Below are 19,349 nucleotides of genomic sequence, written 5' to 3' on the forward strand. Positions count from 1 at the left end.
AAGACCCTGGGCAGGGTGCAGTGTATGTGAAAGGTAGAGCATGTATTAGTGTAGGTGACATGCTCTGTTAGTGAATTACAGCCATTTTCGTTTTTCACTATTGAAAGGCTATCTTGCCCATAGGCTATAATGGGGAATGCTGAGTATAATGTTTACCTGTATATCTGCCCATAGGAGCAAGATTGAAAGCTAAGGTCTGGTATCCCTGAATTCAGAATTTAATAGCACATCTTTTAGGAAGGATGGTTTTTAAATCCTGTGTGTGAAAACAGCACTTTTAGAAGGTGGCTGTTTTCCTTTTCTGCTCTTTCTGTGTGCCTTGACCTGTTTGTGAATTGACTGTCTGGTTTGTGAGTGACAGGGACAGAGGTGGCTCCCAGAGGCTGGATGAGTCAGCCCAGGGCTGAATAGGGAAATTCCCCTGTAGATGGGTGGGAGGAGTAGCACCTGGGCCTGAATAGGGCGGTGCCTGCCTTCCACAATGCTGGCTCCACCCCCTGCTGGGCGGCTGACGACCCTGCCCCTCTCTCTCAAAGGAAAGAAGAAACCAAGTAAACAGAGTGCTCCAGGACTGGCCAGGACTGGTTCTGACTAGGCCAAGACCCCTCTGTCTTCAGAAGACAAAGTATTTTGGGGTATAAGTATTGGGACCCAGACTACAGAAAATGAGATCATCCTGGAATCAAGAAGGAACCTCTGCCAAGGAGAAAGCTGGAAGACTGAAGAGGAAGGACTGTCCTGCTGTGTGTTTGTGGGCTGACCTGCAGTTGCTTTGCTGCCAAGGAGAGGGGAAGGACTTTGCTAATACTGTGTCCCCTTGCTTGAAGAGATCTCCAAGGGCCTGAGAAGAGCTGGCCTCCTGTTAAGAAGTCCCAGGAACAAAAGGACTTCACCCCCAGATTCCCCCCGAACTCTGCTGAGTGAGTTCTGCCCTTCCTAGAGTGCTTGATCCAATTGTGGGGCCTCTGGAAGTTGTGCCTGCTGTTGGGAAGCTGACCAAAAAGCAAGAAGCAAAGGATCTACACTTTTTCACGCACAGCCGGCTTAGCGAGAAAATTTCCGTTGCTCCTCTTGTTAGCGGGCAGAATTTTATCGCTGCGAACATCGTCGCAGAGCCTGCTGCCGCTGAGCCGGATCATGGCTGGTGAAATAGCCGCCCCACTCGTTAGCGGGCCGAATTTTGTCGCTGCGAACATCGTCGCAGAGCCAGCCCAGATCCCCGCTCAGCTCGTTAGCGGGCAGAATTTTATCGCTGCAAACTTCGTCGCAGAGCCTGCTGCCGCTGGGTGAGCCGTAATCATCGCACCGCCCGTTAGCGGGCAGAATTTTATCGCTGCGAATATCATCGCAGAGCCAACCCAGATCATCTCTGGTGAAATTGTCGCCCTGCTCATTAGCGGGCCGAATTTTGTCGCATTGTCCCTTAGCGAGTAGATTTCTACCGGAAAAGCTACGCCTTGGAATCCATACAAGTATCGCCTCACTTCCCATACAGACTGGATTTGTCGCCCACGCCCGCTGCGTGCAGCGGGGTTGCCGCCTCGCCTCCCCAGGGTCTCAGGACTGACGCTGTTGCTTGCTTTTGACGCCTGAGCGCCGCTAGGGACTTTTATCTCATCACCAGGTACTGTTGGCTAATATCGACGCTAATGTGGATTATTTTGTCGCTAAGCTAAGAACACTTTTGAAACCATATTCTTGAACTTTGTATGTTGGATTTTTGTTGTTTTGGTCTTGTGTAGTTTATATAAAAGTACTTTATTTATCTACACTGGTGTAGAGTCCATTTGTGGTGTTTTCACTGTTTTACTGTGAGTGTTGGTACAAATACTTTACACATTGCCTTTGATAAGCCTGTCTGCTCGTGCCAAGCTACCAAGGGGGTGAGCAGGGGTTATCTAAAGAGTGTATCCCCTTACCCTGACTAGAAGCAAGTGTCCCTATTTGGACAGTGGTACCTACCCCTGCCAACTAGAGACCCCTAGATCTAACAAGTATTATTTTAACAAAATGGTGTTCAGAAGTACCTCAGTTTTGAATTAATACAGCATATAAGGGGCCTAGTTCTTCAGGCGAACTCTGTGGTGAAGCTGCATGACAGCAAAGGGAATCAGCTAACACGCTGCTGTTGCTTTTGGACACATGTTTTTCTTAACATGTCACGCATCTACTTCACATCGATGAACATATTTGTGAATTTATAGTAAATATGCTCTCGTGTTAGCCCCTGGAGCAGCTTTCATCATTTCCACAAGAAAATCATGAGAGAAAAAAGTTTTCTCAAGAGCATGGTTAACCAAATCGCAGAAGGGGATCATCATTTTCTCAACTTAAAATACTTTAGAACTCACGACGATATCTAAAATTAGAATATATTACGACCAACATTAAATTGATTTAGAACTAAAATCTTCTGTCACTCTACAATGTGCTCCTTTTTGTGCCCTAAATGCTAAGCATTCACTACAAAAAAGAATAACAGGTATGCTTCTTGTAACCTTCCACCCAAATAGTCGCAAGTCATCTACACCATCATACAACTTTGTGAATTTTACCCTACATTTTAAGGGTTTGATTTACAAAAAATATATTATTCAAAGGCGATGGCATCGGGACCCCTGACTCACCATGGTCAAAAGCAAAAAATGGTAATACTGCCTAATTACATAAAAATAAAACAATCCTGTTACTCTTCTGAAATCTGCCAAGCTACGTAAAAGCCTCCACAAATCTCACTATGACGCACAAGACTAGCCAGCACCAACATAGTCAACTTCACATGAGGTCATGTACTCTTTCATGCCTCCAGCCAATGGATGCCCTTTGAGAATGGCATGGCATATTATTGCTCGGGGAAATGTACTTGGAAATTCGTTCATAACTGAATGCCCCAGATCGGGGGATCAATATTTACTGAATCTGGTAACTAGTAAATTCAGATAGCCATATCTGAGATCTACTGATGTGATACATTACAAATATTCCCTTTAAAATGTAGGTTTGGGACATTTATTAGAAACTTTAATCTGCTGAAATTTACCTTGGGAAAATTGAAGGGTGTGGTTAATACGACGAAACATCTGATTAGAAAGTCTGCGCAGACGTGTTTGTGTAGGCATCAGAAAAAAAACACGCATTTCCTAATGGGAGTTTAAGATTGGGGAACATTTTGTAATGTGTTGTTGATTCGGGTCACTTAGTAGCCCACTGCTGGGCAGCGTGGCATGTCAACCAGTATGATGGGGAGAGAGAACTCGGACTGGAGGCTAGGTTAAAAGACCTTAGCGCATATATTACTTTAGTATAAACAGAATACCGACAACCCAATGCACCTCATCGGGCTCTAATGTGTTGTACTTTCTTTTTTTGCCGTTTTATATAGCTTAAACTCGACCCGAAGGTATCGGAGCACTTCACATCCGCACCACTTGCGTTTCAGACGGACACATTCATTTTTAGGCATGGGTAGATTAAGTGATTTGCTCAGAATCAAAGGATGTTTGAGCCTCCTGCCAGACTCGAACCTGGTTCCCCAGCGTCAGAGTTGGCCGCCCTAGCCGTTAAGCCACACCCTCTACTTAAAAACGTATTAGTTTGAGTAAGAAGTAGGGCACTATCCCCTACAATGTGGGTTATTTTGTTTCATGTGAAAATGACATAATAAAGTATCAGAAAGTAATAAAAGAAAAAGAAGAGAAAGCCCTCCATCCAGATGGCATCACACCATATTTTGGAGACATTCACCAGTATAGTACAGGGCCTCAGTGCCCCGAGGCAAGCGTGGCTGGTACCCTCTCCTATCATGCTGTGGAAAGATTTGTCCGTTTGCGGGCAATGTTATGGATTAGAGTTACTGGACTTTTTTACTTGTAGCCCTTAGGAAAATAAGCCTCAGCTCTAATATGGTCAAGCTCAGGAAAGCTGAAAAATACCCATCAAGGAGAAGACATATGTGCAACCCAGGTCGAAAACACTCTACTTGAAGCTGTTCTGATATGATAACTGCTCTGGAAAGATGTTACAGTAACAGCATCAATCACATTGGATATAGCAGTCTGGGGGATCATGAGACCCCCTTTCTGCCCTCCAGAGGGTTTCCCTCAGGGGACTCAGTGACAGTGTGCCTCCTAAGGGCATGTTTGCCTCTGTGCCTGCATCCGCAATTTGGGGCAATGGCAAAGTGACTCCCTCATTTGAGTGGGTCCACACCACCATATATATGAGAGAGGGTCCAATAAAGATAGTACTGGTGCTACATGTACATTAGCACTATTATATTCACAGAAGTGGTTTCACAAGTGTCTGCGGCGCCTACTGTAATACCGTATTGCCCCAGCGGATGTAAAAGTGGGAACACAAGCCCTTTGCACCCTCAGGGCACTATGTGAAATACGGCTCTTTGAGTGCACCAGACTATTGCCCTCCTTTCGACTCCGGATGCCACTCTCAATACATTTTGTCATATTTGTAGTATCCACGACGTCCAGAAGTATGGAATATATATTGTGCAGCATATGACATTAACCGCTGTCCAGTAGCGACCGGTGTTTGTGACGAGGATGAGTGAGAGGGGGCATAGGGGACGTGAAGGGAGGGACCAAAATAAAACAATACAATTTAAAAAACGTACCTTCAGCCGGCCACGTCCTGCTTGTCTCTCTTCTGCGCCTCTTCTTCAGGCACAGGCTCTCATCCAGCCCTGCGGACAATCCTAAAAGCTGCTCTCTCGCATGAAAGCAGCTACAGGATTGGCCTGAGTTCCCTTGATTAGCACTGCAGGACAGACTGGGAGTCTGTGCCTGCTCTCTTCAACCCCAGCAATGCAGCTGATGTTGGAGAGAGCTTTACTGCACATGAAGGTTTGGCCTGCTTAAGACAGCTGAGCAACCCATCATGCATAGTGCAGGGAGTGCACCGGCTCTCCCCTCTGTGCTGTGACCCCCCTGGCCCCACCCCAAAGACTCGGCAGGAAAGGTGAAATAAAACTAGTGTCGTTTAATTTTTCCTTTCCTGCTGTTGTTTTTTTGGGGGTGAGCGATGCTCCTCCACCATAGCGGAAGAGCCACCGCTGCCTCTGTGTCTGGGCAAAGCTGATTCATTATTCTAGTTTACTGGAGATATTAAATGAAAATCAATTTAAGATAGGGACTTCTTTCCCCTGAAGAATGGTGTTTCATGAATATTATGTAAAAGGAGAAGTATACAAACCTTAGGATTGGGCTGAGACCATCAAAGCTCATTACACTTAGCAATGCAGCTTTATATGCAGTCTCCTTATTCGCCTCACCTTTACTAGTTACAAATATAAGAAATTCAAACTGTTATGTGGCAAAAGCGTGCAAAAGTAACAATGTATAATTCACGTATAATCACATATGTCATGTGTATTTGTAATGCACACTGTCACCTGTTAGGGTATCCTGTGCTGAACATATTGCATTGTGATTTCCACCACGCCATGCCAGTGTCCATGACTAACTAGTTCTCCCTCCTTCAGCATGACAATGACATATGGCCGCAGGAAGTAGATGAACACACAAAACAGCCGTACACAGGAGTATATTCAACATTCATTCAACAGGATAAACACCTTGTCATGATGCGGGAAAAGTCAACAGAGGTAAGGCCGATTAATCCACCTGTGTTCCCCTAATGATATACCACGATATTTTAGATGCTTGACCATTATAACCACACTGTCCACTGTAAATGAGTATTATACCCTCACTCTCTACTGTAAATTATTATTATAGCCTCACCGTCCACTGTAAATGACTATTATAGCCTTGCCCTCCACTCTTAATCAATTTTAAAGCCTCACTCTCCATTGTAAATTACTATTATAGTCTCACGGTCCACTGCAAATGATTATTATAGCTTCAATGTCCACCAAAAATTACTAGTACTAGGTATGCAATGGAGCACTTTAACTCCTCTGCCACCCTATCCTCCATGATGAGCCCTCCGAACATCACATGGATTGTTAGGAGGGTCAAACTAATGCTTTCACGCACTGTTGAAACCTGCCAATAAGTTAGGCCAGCATTTCAAGTGCTAGCCATCAAAATGGTAGCACAAGGCCATCTCCAACCCAATTACTTGAAAAGTGCTTAGCATTTAACTTCTACTCGGCCATTAGAGGGGAATACATTGTTTTGATGCCAGTTACTGGCTCCAAATGAATATCTCCTGAAAGACACTGATGGTTCTTAATTTAAGAATGAAGATGAACCAATTCTAATTTCTTCATAGTTCGAACAAGTGTCATCTTGCTAGTTAAACCATTCTTTTTATCTGAGTAACAAGACATACTGCTTTGCCCCGGAAGGCATTACTTAATCCCAAGGGAATTTACAAAAACAGATGAGTAACAAGTTTGCTTCTTTTTTCCTGTATATAGAACATAGATCTTCAGACTGGAAAGATGAAACATGGCGACCCATGGCCTAAAGAGCTAGAGGATGAGAGTGTTAGTCTGAAGCAGAGAGCTTCTCTGGTAGCGCACTGTCTGGAGCGCAAAGAGGACAAAGTACGGAGTCAGGCAAAGAAACATCGGAGCATCATAGGCTTGGACGACCTAGGCACTCAAAGTCTCAAACCACAGCACACAACCACTCTGGACTCAAAGACACAGAAGAAAAAAGAAGATAAAACTGCAGAACCTCCTATGGTGATAAATAAGTTGCCCTCCAATGTAATGCAGGAATTAAATTCAGTGCTGCAGAAAAACAGAACCCAAACAGGGGCCCCGTAATTATAATACATTTTTTTAACTACAAAGCAGACCTCAATGCAAATTGTACATTGATATGTGAAATTATAATAAGACAAAATACTCTGTTGCACTGAACATGTTTTAAAATATGTATATTTTTTAATATCATTATTTTTGTTTTGGTTAGATTTGTAGGAGGAGGGTGCTGTAAATGTTTTAATAAAAATGAAAATTGTCATCAGTTAGTGTGCAAAGACTTTTTTGTTAAGTGTAGTATTCGCCCATGAGTATCTTAACAGTGTAGAAACTGTTAGAATATCATGAGGGGGTAGCTGAGCCCTTGATACAGCTGGATTTTCAGTGCACGTCAACATTTCTATGGGTTTTATAAAGCGCTCTACAGCCTTAGTTTAAAAAGCATATCCTATTCCCCATTCCTTGTTATATGACACTATTCTTACATGATGATGATTTGCTCAACTAATTTACATAGAGGACAGAGTGTGTGTGTATATATATATATTTTGAAATATAATGATAAGCAAGCCATAATATCATTGTAGACCATTTAGTTCCGAGGGATAAAGATGTAATTTGTATCTTCTTTGTAACAGATAACCAATGTGAGGCTATAGAAAGCGATATATTGTATGTCAGTCTCATTTTCTGTTATAACCTTTGTAAATTTTCTTCTTAGGTAAACCAGAATGTTTAGTCTTTTAGTAGTTTATGTTAACCAAAACAAATGTTGTTCATATTGATTTCCTTGTTTGGAAAGAGTAATCCAATGCACCAGGTGTTGAATTTGGAAGCAGCAGGACTTTAATCACTCAGATGATTTTGACTCCCAAGTTTGTTACTATTTTTACAGGGATTGTAGACTTTTCTGGATTCTGAGGCCAGAAACAACTGCCATTTGGTAAGTCATTGAATAGAAGCACTATCTCTGTCTTTCTTCCATTTAGTTTCAGCAGATTAAGGTACATCCTTTATCGCCAAATCTAAGACAGTTTTTAAAGGAAAGGATGGTACTTTCTATACTTGAATTTACTTCCACAAATACAAGGCTTGCGTCTGCATAACTGAACGGAACTGGTTGAATATGAGAGACTGCATGGGTGAAATAGTAGACGAAAGCCTGTATTCTCTGTGAAAACAATTGTCCTTAATTTTCTCATTACAAACTAGCTATGACAAACTAGTCATCTGTTATAAGAAAATGACATAGTTGATTGACCGTAATTATTGTAATTGAGTTGACATCACAATGCCTGCTCAGGGCCGGCTTTAGTGCTGGTGGCGCCCTGTGCGACAATGTTTGTTGGCGCCCCCCAACGACCACCTCTGCCACGGATTCTCTCACTAGCACCCTTTAACAGTGACCAAGTCTCCATAACCACACTCTCTCAGATGCATTGAATTAGTTATATAGCGCCACTCATACCAGTGTAGGGTGTCCGAGCACTTTACATCACACGCACATTACACAGAGACAATCAATCATACGTGTGTAAATCGGTGTATAGGATATGTTACATAAGCCAAAGGACTAAAAGTGTAGGAGTCACATGTCATCCATACTGGTAGGCAGAATAGTTTAAGAGTGCTTAGTGTGGAGAAGCACAAACTCAGAGTCGAAAAAGAAACAGCATAGTTGGAAGCTTTCTTTAATAATAATCGATTTCTAGCCAAATTAACCCTTTTTGCAACATTAATCAATGTTCTAATAATGTATACTTTGCAGTGTGTATGCAGTTCTAGGATGAAAGTTAATAGCTCACTATTCTATATGAGGACTTTAAGTTATAAATTGCAAGTAACAAAAGGATGCCTCTTTTGAAAGCAGTAACCTGCTGATCTGTTTACATCATACGCACTCTGTAATCTACTTGGTACACGTTCTTTGCAGCAGGCATATTAACCCTCTGCACTAACTTCACCTATGTCAAAACCTCAACTATACAAAATGCGGATCTCTCTCCAGGAAGATAATTAATCACACGAGTTATCTTGACATTTATGTGAGGCCTGGTAATTGCCGGGGGAAAGAAACGCTGCAGCAGGTGCTTCAAAAGCATAATAAACTTTCAAACACGGCGCCCCCAGGAAGGCAGCACCCGGTGCGGTGGCACCGGTCGCACCGCCCTAAAGCCGGCCCTGTGCCTGCTGCTTGAACCAGCAAACAGTGTCAAAGTTAGCAGGACGCAGGCTGAATTACAACTGCTGTTTAACATACATTGTCAGCTCTTCTGTATCTCTGAAAAGAACAGTTTGTGAACAGATGATAACAGAAATTAGGTATGCATGGTAACGTGTATTTTTGCACCTCAAGTTCCTTATACCAACGTAGCAATCTTTCTGCACCATACCATGAATTATGAGCAATCTACAAGCATCTGCTCAGAACTAGACAGAGACTTTATATTCAAGATTAACTAATGATGGCAGTTTCGGAATACATGACATGAAAAATAACTGGGGAGCTGGAGGGGTTAATTTGTGACGGAGCAGGGTTTTCTATATTTCAGTATTCATATGTAAATATTAAATAACCCTGCCACTGTTTGTATGGACCATTGTTTATCGTCAAGGGGAAGTGTAAAGGAGCAACCATCTACATTAAGCACATAGCAATAAATCATTAAAGGCTTTTAGTGCTGGCAATAAATAGAACATTCTGTGAGTTAAATGATTTTATTTCAATTCTTTAGCCTTACATTATTATTCAAGGAATATTAATCATTTAAGTATAAGCATTAACAGTTAATATAATCTACAATCAATATTTCAGTATAAGGAAATGTACAGTATTAGTACAGATTAAATATTGCAAAAATACAAGCAATTTCCGAAAAGGAAGTTCACCAGTTCAAATTAAATTGGAATAAGGTAAAATAAGGTGTTAGTTCAAATACTCTATAAGAAGTTCTGATGAGCGACTCAATGCAGAAGCATAAACCCTACGCATGTCAAGCTGGAAAGTATTCTGAACTGTAAATCAACAGACATCAGAGAAATAGGCTAAGCAACTTCTCGTGTCGAGAAATATAAAAAGCTCAGAGGTGAGCCAATCAGAGCGAGTGAGAGAAGCTCAAAGGAAACAGTTCTCCTCTAAGAAAAAAACATAATAGAAAAGCCCTAATCTTCTCTAGGAACCCACACTCATTTCAACACACACTATTCTAGATGGCAGCATGTTTTCTTCCATCTTCTGGATCCTCAAAAGTGAGTCATCCTTGCTGTTGCTTCCTCTCCTACTGCTGAGAACCACACTCCATCAGTTGTCTAATACAAAACAAATGGCCATTCACTAACTAACAATAGACTTCTGGAAAATTACAACATCTGCAACAAAGAAGAAAACATCTTGTGGAAAGCAACGGCTCAACATGGAAAACAGGCCTTTCAATTGTTAATATGAAACTTCCATTAATTTGGCATCAGAAATTAAGCCAGGTTAAATGATATTTATTTAATTTACTGGAAGGCTTATAACATCTAAGTGAGCTTGCCTACTACAAAATTTGTGTTTAGTATATGTGCTATTTAAGCATTGACTTTTTATAAAAAAAAAACATTTTTGTATGTAAATGAAATTCGTTCTTGCATTTATTATTTACAGGTACACATTTGAAAAGCTTAACTTCTTTTCTTAGAGAGAGACTTGGAGGTGGTTAAAAGACACTAGGGAATAGCAACTGATCAAATCATAATATGAGCTGCAATGGATGTGACACATGAGCAATTACAGAATCAAAGCAGAGCATATTGTCATAACAACGTAAAACTACCTGTTTTAACTGACTTCACGTAGAAGGTGTATTTGGTTCGAGGCATGTGGGCTGCTGAATTCATTATCTGTGCATAGATCGCCGCCTAGTGTTGGGTCCGGATGTTTGCACGTTGTTGTCCTGGAAGAGTCTTCGAAGTATCCTGAGATAGGTGACTCCTCCCCTGGACCACAGTGCGTATGGGCATCCTCTCCATCCTCAGATTGGTTTTTTCCGCCATTGGGTTCGGATGTGCTTATTTTGACTCAAGTTAGGAAAATTTAGTTTTCAGGCCAAAAGGCCTTTAGTTTTCGACGGTACTGTTCCCGATCGGTATGGACAGTTTACAGGCTAGTTTCGCGATTTTAACAACTTTTCGGATCCATTAAATCCGACCATCGACCGAACTTCGACGATGGAATCGAGGACCCCATTCAAGCGGTGTCCTGTTTACCACTCCAAATAGCCCCATATCGACGTCCACCCGGTGTGTAACAAATGCCTCTCACCGGATCATGACGAATCGAAATGCATGGCCTGTGCCCGATTCAGATCCAAGAAGACTCTCCGGAATCGACGAGCCGCGCGACTGGAAGCGCAGCAAGCGGCACTGGCCCTGGCCCCGACCAACATCTTCAGCACCGAGGACGAAGATGTCGAAAGCGTGGAAAATATACCCTCCAGCCCCACTTCCGAACACGGTTCCCGATCGGAAGACGTGGATGAAGAGCTTTTTCACAGGGAAGAAGCCGACGATGAGGTAGGAGACTACGATGAGGCCTTAGGGGCCGAAGAAGGTAACTCCGGTGAGGAGCAGGGCCTACCCGTCCAAATGGAGGATATCCCAGTGTGTCAGTCGACGGCTCCGGTCGAGGGATCGCCTTCGGGCCTTACCCAAGACCAATCCCACAGTTCTTCGGCCCCGCCCTCTGGCCCGGCCACGGACATACAGCGAGAGCCATTATTACCTAAAAAGACTGGTTTCCCTTCCACGAAACCGAAACCAATCATCGCACCGGTTCAACAGAAACCGAAAGTGAAACTGACACTGGTCGGCTCGAGGACCACCACACCTTCGACGCCAGCCAAACCCGTCGGCTCCGACCGCACCAAAAGGGACTTCGGTGCCGAACTCACTGCAGCCGATGTCGGCGCCGATCCAAAAGGAAAAGCCGTCGGTACCGCCAAAGCGCCTCGACCCCCGGCACCGAAACAATCGGCACCGGCCACCAAGGTGAAAATGGCCACTGCATCGCAATCCACCTCGAAGGCAGCGATTACGGTCCACTCATCGACGCCGTCGACAGCTACTACCTCTCCTCGACTCGATGACCCGGTGACTTCGAAGAAGTCCACACCTGCCTCTACGGAACCACTCGGCGCCAAAGAACCGTCGGCGTTCCAGGTGCGACAAGTGGCAGCGTCCTTGCAACGCATCAGGGAGAAGGCAGCCCTCCAGACCTCGTCGGGCTCCAAACCGAAAAAGGCACAGAAGGCACCTTCGGCACCGGCCAACATCACCTTTGGTTTGCCGCCATCCACGGCGCCAAAAATGTTCGAAATCAGAACACGTGTTACCCAGACAAGGTCCCCATCTACCAAACACTCGACTACTGGGACATCACCGTCCCACTTCATCGACGCCGACACCGGCAGGCTCATGCTCCGAAAGCGGAAGATCACTTCAGGGCAGGCTTTGGACTCTTATAGGATCCCGCTAAAGCAAAAAATGCCGGCGGAATCGGAACCAGTTCTTTATGAACGCATCCACACCTCTTACACAGATCCATCATTCTCTCCAACGCACTCCGACACGGATGCAGTGGAAGACTACATGGGTGACGACACCACCTACCCCGAAGACATGGACCCTGAGGGCCAGCAGGACCCTGATCAAGTCTGGGATGACCCTGTAGACCCAGGTGCCGCTCTGGATACACAGGACACGCAACTTTATGGCGCAAAAACCTCCCCCACAGAGGACACTGCTGCATTCAACGCCCTCATTGAACGTGCCGCAGCCAATCATGGTGTGCAACTCCACTCAGACACTATCGAGGATGATTTCTTGGTGGACACTTTCGCATCCTCCGAGAGGACTGTAAAGACTCTGCCCATGTTAAAAGGTGTCCTCAAGCCAGCAAAGGACATTTTCAAAGAAACCACCAGGGCACGGGTAATAAACCCCAGGATCGAGAAAAAGTACAAACCCGCACCTGGGGACCCCATGTACATTAGAAGCCAGTTGCCTCTGGACTCCATTGTAGTTGCTAATGCTCGCAAACGGGCACACTCGCAGACAACTGGTGATGCTCCTCCCCCGGACAAAGAGTCCAAGGTTCTAGAGACCTCCGGCAAACGGATTGCAGCCCAAGCAGCAAACATATGGCGCATTGCCAATACACAGGCCCTCCTAGCTCGCTACGACCGCTCACACTATGACACGTTAGAGACCCTACTCCAACACCTACCAGAAGAGTACAAAGAGGCAGCGGAGCTCCTCGTCGGGGAGGGACAACTGCTCACAAACGCATCCATCAAGTGTGCACTGGATGCCGCAGACACTGCTGCAAGGGCAATAAACACCAGCGTCATGCTACGACGACACGCCTGGTTACGAATCTCCGGATTCAAACCTGAGGTCCAAAATAACATCCTCAATCAGCCGGTCAACCCCGACTTCTTATTTGGACCGGAGGTTGACACCACCTTAGAAAAGATAAAAAAAGACACGGACACTGCAAAGTCAATGGGGGCTCTGCAAACGCAGACATTTCGTAGTGGCTCCTTTCGTTGCCCCGGAAATAGAGGTGCAGGTAGAGGACAGGGGGCACAGCAAACCTACAATAAAGGGGGCACACAGAGTTCCTACGATAAAAACACCCGAGGTGGATATCGTGGCTCCAGCACCAAAGGCAGAGGACGTGGTTACGGCAATACCAGGTCCTCCCCCAAGAACAAACAGTGACGCCCTCTCCCTTCCCCCCGACCACATAACACCTGTCGGGGGAAGGCTCCAGCGGTTCCTGTCCACGTGGAATTCCATCACCACGGACAGGTGGGTCAAAGATGTTATCCAACACGGTTACTGTCTCGAATTAACCTCCACTCCACCCACCATACCGCCAAAGCACCGTCCTATGTCCTCAGAGCACTTAGCGTTATTACAGCAGGAAGTGCTAAGTATGCTTCAAAAAGGCGCAATAGAGGTCGTGCCCGTCCACCAGCAGGGAACAGGGGTGTACTCTCTGTACTACTTAATACCAAAAAAGGACGGGTCACTCAGACCTATCCTAGACCTGAGACCCCTCAACCACTACATTCTCTCAGAGCATTTCCATATGCTCACCCTACAGCAGGTTCTCCCGCTCCTCAGACAGGGAGATTTCCTAGCCACGCTAGACCTCAAAGATGCGTATTTCCACATACCCATACACCCGTCACACAGAAAATATCTCCGGTTCACCATTCAGGGGCAGCACTATCAATTCAAAGTCCTTCCCTTCGGAGTGACAACAGCACCCAGAGTTTTCACAAAGTGCCTAGCTACCGTGGCTGCACATCTACGGAGGCAACACATTCACGTCTACCCTTACCTGGATGACTGGCTTGTTCAGGCAAAGTCAGCCCAGCAATGTGCCAGCCACATGTCCCGCACCATTCACCTTCTTCACAGTCTGGGATTCTCACTAAATTACCCAAAATCACATCTCCAACCCGCACACGTACAACAGTACCTAGGTGCGACCATAGACACTCTGGCAGCCACAGCTCAGCCAAATTTAGTGAGGATCAACAGCATGCAAATGCTGATTTCCAAGTTCAAACCCCAACACTCCCTTCCTGCGCGAGTGTTCATGCAGTTGATAGGCATGATGGCCTCCTGCATTTTCATAGTCCCACACGCGAGACTACATATGCGCCCGCTTCAGGAGTGCTTAGCACGTCAATGGAATCAGGCTCACGGGCAATTAAAAGACCTAGTGTTGGTGAGCGGTCGGGCGTACAACTCTCTGCATTGGTGGAATCCACAAAACGTTTGCAAGGGCCGACCGTTCCACGAGCCTGTTCCACAAATAATACTGACAGCGGACACGTCTCTCCAGGGATGGGGAGCTCATGTACTCAATTACACAGTGCAGGGACTATGGACAATACAACAAAAGAAGATGCACATCAACGTTCTGGAACTGATGGCAATCTTCCTAGCCATGAAGGCATTCACAGTACACTTGTGCAACAAAGTCGTGTTGATCCGGACGGACAACATGACTGCCATGTACTACATACAGAAGCAGGGAGGAACGCACTCTCCACAGTTGTCTCATCTAGCTCAGAGCATGTGGAAGTGGGCCATTCAGAGGAACATATTCCTCATGGCGGAACACCTTCCAGGCAAGGACAACCAGATGGTGGATCTGCTCAGCAGACACAGCCACCAGATGCACGAGTGGGAGCTACACCCGTCAGTACTCCAACCGTACTTCCAACAATGGGGTCATCCAGAGATAGACCTATTCGCCACAAGCGAAAACGCAAAATGCCAAAGCTTTGCCGCCAGGTTCCCACATCCACAGTCGCAGGGCAATGCGATATGGATGAACTGGTCCGGCAGATTTGCGTACGCTTTTCCCCCAGCGCCTTTGATACCGCTGGTTGCCACGCAAACTGCGACAACACTCACTAACACTCATCCTGGTTGCTCCAACATGGGCACGCCAGCCATGGTACACCACCTTTCTGGAACTTTCCGTGGTGCCGCATCAAAGGCTGCGGATCAAACCTGCGCATTTGACGCAGAACCATGGAGAAATTCAGCACCCAGATCCGCAACAGCTGAACCTGGCGATCTGGCTCCTGAAGTCCTAGAGTTTGGCTACCTACACCTGCCACCTGACTGTATGGAGATCATTAAGGAAGCTAGGAGACCCACTACCAGAGCTTGCTATGCAGCCAAATGGAAGAGGTTTGTCATTTATTGCAATAACAATGACATTAACCCGCTAGACGCATCCATTCAAAACATAATCTGTTACCTCTTACACCTATACCGATGCAATCTGGCATACACCTCAATACGTATCCATTTAACCGCAATAGCAGCCTATCTCCAAAACAGGCAGCACCTCTCTTTATTCAGAGTGCCTGCCATCAAAGCCTTCTTTGAGGGACTTAAACGAGTAATTCCCCCAAGACACCCACCAGCACCAGTGTGGAACCTCAACTTGGTCCTCACCCGACTGATGGGTCCAGCCTTCGAACCTCTCCACTCATGTGAGATTCAATTCCTCACCTGGAAAGTAGCTTTCCTAGTAGCAATCACTTCGTTGAGAAGAGTTAGTGAACTCCAGGCACTAACCATTCAAGAGCCATTCATACAGGTTCACGCAAACAGGGTCGTACTACGTACCAACCCCAAATTCATGCCTAAAGTAATATCGCAGTTCCACATTAATCAAACCATTGAACTGCCTGTTTTCTTTCAGAATCCACAAAATGTCGCTGAAAGAATGCTCCATACACTAGACGTCAAAAGAGCCCTCATGTACTATATAGACAGAACTAAAAACTTTAGGAAGACAAAACAACTTTTCGTTGCCTTTTCCCCACAACACAAAGGCAACGCAATCTCCAAAGCAGGTATAGCCAGATGGATCGTTAAATGTATTCAAATTTGCTATTAAAAGGCTAAACGCACATTAACGATTCCCCCACGGGCCCACTCAACACGTAAGTTAGGGGCCTCCATGGCCTTCCTGGGAAACATTCCTTTACATGATATATGTAGAGTAGCCACATGGTCCACTATACATATATTTACCAAACACTATTGTGTAGATGTACACTCAAAACAGCAAGCAGCTGTAGGACAGGCTGTTCTCAAAACTCTTTTTCAGACCGCTGCAGCTGGCACTGGTAGCCGCCGCTAATGGGAGGTACTGCTATGTATTCTATGCACAGATATGAATTCAGCAGCCCACATGCCTTGAACTGAATATGCTACTTACCAGTATGCATCTGTTCTTGGCATGTAGGGCTGCTGACATTCATATCGCCCACCCTCCTCCCCGGCGCCTGTAGCAGCTGCAGCTCTCAGAATTACTGTATAGCATGGTCATCACTTTCTGTATCTAGTCCATCACTGCCACAATGGCGAAAAACAATCTGAGGATGGAGAGGATGCCCATGCGCACTGTGGTCCAGGGGAGGAGTCACCTATCTCAGGATACTTCGAAGACTCTTCCAGGACAACAACGTGCAAACATCCGGACCCAACACTAGGCGGCGATCTATGCACAGATATGAATGTCAGCAGCCCTACATGCCAAGAACAGATGCATACTGGTAAGTAGCATATTCATTACCCTAGATAAGTGGATTGGGCCCTGAGGCACAGCTCTGAAGCATCTGTAGGTAAATATGTAAAAGCACCTTTGATGTTACTGCAACCTCAGCCATTCAATACAATGGTACACTCGGCAACCCCGTATTTTCCTCTTATATGTGGTAAGTCACCATCTTGGATATTCCCTGAGATGAGGTTATGTGTGGTTCTCTGTTTGATTTCTCCAGCTCCAGTGACTCAAAGATCTTGAAATTTTGAGTAAAACATTGATGGTTCTTGTGGGTGTTTTTGGGTATCTTGCTATATTTATATTGCTTTATTTGCTCTAACCTGGATCAGCCAATTTAGTTTGTCTTATTTACTGTAATTCTAATACCACATTGTTTCTAATGATTAAACTGTGTTTGCAACAAAGTCTCCAATTGTCAACCTCTATATGTGGCCCTATGTTTCTTGCTCCACATTACTTATACATAACATTTATTATTGCGTTGATTCTTTTTGTGTTTCAATACTGTTAGGAGAGCTATTTTGCTCAAAACAGAATTTGAACTGTAAAACAAAATTTTCTAAAATTCTTGAGGTTTCATGTCAGATGTTATTTTAGTTGGTGACGTGTATTTGGTTGCAGAGTCCATATCTGAATTATTAAATTACCTTTGTTTTCTAGGTCCTCGGGAAAATGCCAAATGTGAGTTAATAGCTTGTTAGGGATCCATCTCTAATTGGGCCCCATGCCTTATACAATTAAAGACTTAAATAGTCCCTGTGTTATGTAGCTTTTTGAAAATCAATACAATTTTTCTAAGAGTATCTATACATTTAAAAAGCAAAGCAAATCTGTAGTCCGAGTATAAGGAATATCTTACAAATTATACACATTGCCACAAAAAAGATTAATTGGTCATCTGTGCTAGCTAAAAGCTCAAATGGTGCAAGCAAACTGTTCACCTTTCCAAAGATATTGCCCACAATCGTGCCTGTTGAATTTTGTGTAAATGGTCTTCATCCATGGCAAGGAAAATCAATAGCTTGCATTACTCCATAATTCTTATGCTATCATTAAAGGTGAGACAGTGATGCTTGACTCACATACTGTAGATCCTAGGAAGTGCTCCTCCCACAGCATCTATTCCACAGAGGGTCCAAATTTCAGAGTTCCCATTGGGAATTCAACTTCATTTGGAAACACCACTTCCGCATAGTAATTGAGGCGCACTGAGCTGAATTTAGTCTCAAATGACCTGTGATTTTCCTAAGGTGGCCAATTCTTACAGGATTGATTTCCCTCTTGTGAGACTTGGCAGCCATGTTTGATGCTGCTTGCTATCTAAACCATGACTAATCTGAAAATGATGCCAGTCCTTGTGGTAAATACTATAGTTCTGATTGTCAGCAAGTGAGTTGGAGCAGCAGGTGTGTGCATCTTGGCTACCCTGAGAATATAACTAACTTGAAAAGAACAACAGAAGAACAAAGAACCAAAAAGCTTAGTGGCAGATGCATATTCATGATATGATTTTATGAGACAATTTAATACAGATACTTGGCTGAGCATCTAGAGCGCAATCTGTTTCAGCACCTCACAGGATCCACACAGTTCTCTAAGAAGGGAAAGAAAAGGAACAATATCTGGTAATACAGATTAGAGATATCCACAGTATGGTTCCATTACTTTACATAATCACTGGATGATTTTCAGCACTTAAGACTAGCCATAAATAGAGTTAAAGTAATCTCTGTTTTCAAGTGGACTGTTGATCAGAGCTCTAGAGCAAGTCTTCGAAAACAGTGTAATCAAAATTTGGGTGACGAACCTCACAATCTTGACGAGTGAAAACATTATTTGCTGACCTACTTGCATATAATTGACTATGGCATTTGGAGCTAAGATTCTAAAAATAACAAAACTTGGAAAAGAAGACGTGAGATGACTCAAAGTAAATATTGTTTTTATTAACACAGAATTGTTTTAGGCAGCATTTTTAAATGTATATTTACAGATATACTTGCTAGACCAGTGATTTTTCAGCTAGATCAGTAAACCTACTAGCAAGAGTTCAACAAGTCTAATGCACTTGACCCTAGTACTTTGTTGAGTCTAGTTACCACAGGTCCTAAGCGTGACAAGCAAATATCAGTCAAACTGAAACACTGATAGAGGAACATCAGACAACTACATAAAGGTGACAGAAAGCCTATGAGCTTTATTGTTTGTTTTTTTTTTAAACATATTTTATTGGTTTTCTTAATATTACTACTTCCGCAGTCATTAGTATACATCATAACATATCAATACCGACAGATTCAGCAAAGAAGCACAGAAATAATAAGCAGTGAGACAAATAGCTGTGAGTTACCAGTGGCCTAATCCAGCAAGTATAACCTTTATGTTTTCGATTTGTTGCAGTATCCGTAGCACCGCCATTGCTCCTGCCCATTTCATGTGTGGTATTTTTTTTTTTTTATTAATTTCGTTATTAGGTTTTCTCCAACCTGGCCGCTCACCTCCAAACCA

General features: G+C 44.2%; 1 protein-coding gene across 3 annotated transcripts in view; it reads left to right on the forward strand.

Annotated features, from left to right (window-relative positions):
- ARAP2 (ArfGAP with RhoGAP domain, ankyrin repeat and PH domain 2) overlaps positions 1-19,349 on the forward strand; it is a 1,345,662-nt gene that overhangs the window by 1,280,460 nt on the left and 45,853 nt on the right. For 2 of the 3 annotated variants that reach the window (XM_085642298.1, XM_085642299.1), the window contains exons 32-33: positions 5,498-5,620; positions 6,401-6,956. The exons of the other annotated variant lie outside the window; for it this stretch is intronic. In XM_085642298.1, coding sequence (XP_085498424.1) covers positions 5,498-5,620; positions 6,401-6,754 — 477 coding nt within the window. In that variant the 3' untranslated portion in view covers positions 6,755-6,956. Of the gene's footprint in view, positions 1-5,497; positions 5,621-6,400; positions 6,957-19,349 lie in introns of those variants that run through there. 3 annotated transcript variants of the gene reach the window in all.

The sequence above is a fragment of the Triturus cristatus genome, chromosome 2_2 (genome assembly GCF_964204655.1).
Source record: "Triturus cristatus chromosome 2_2, aTriCri1.1, whole genome shotgun sequence".
NCBI lineage: Eukaryota > Metazoa > Chordata > Amphibia > Caudata > Salamandridae > Triturus > Triturus cristatus.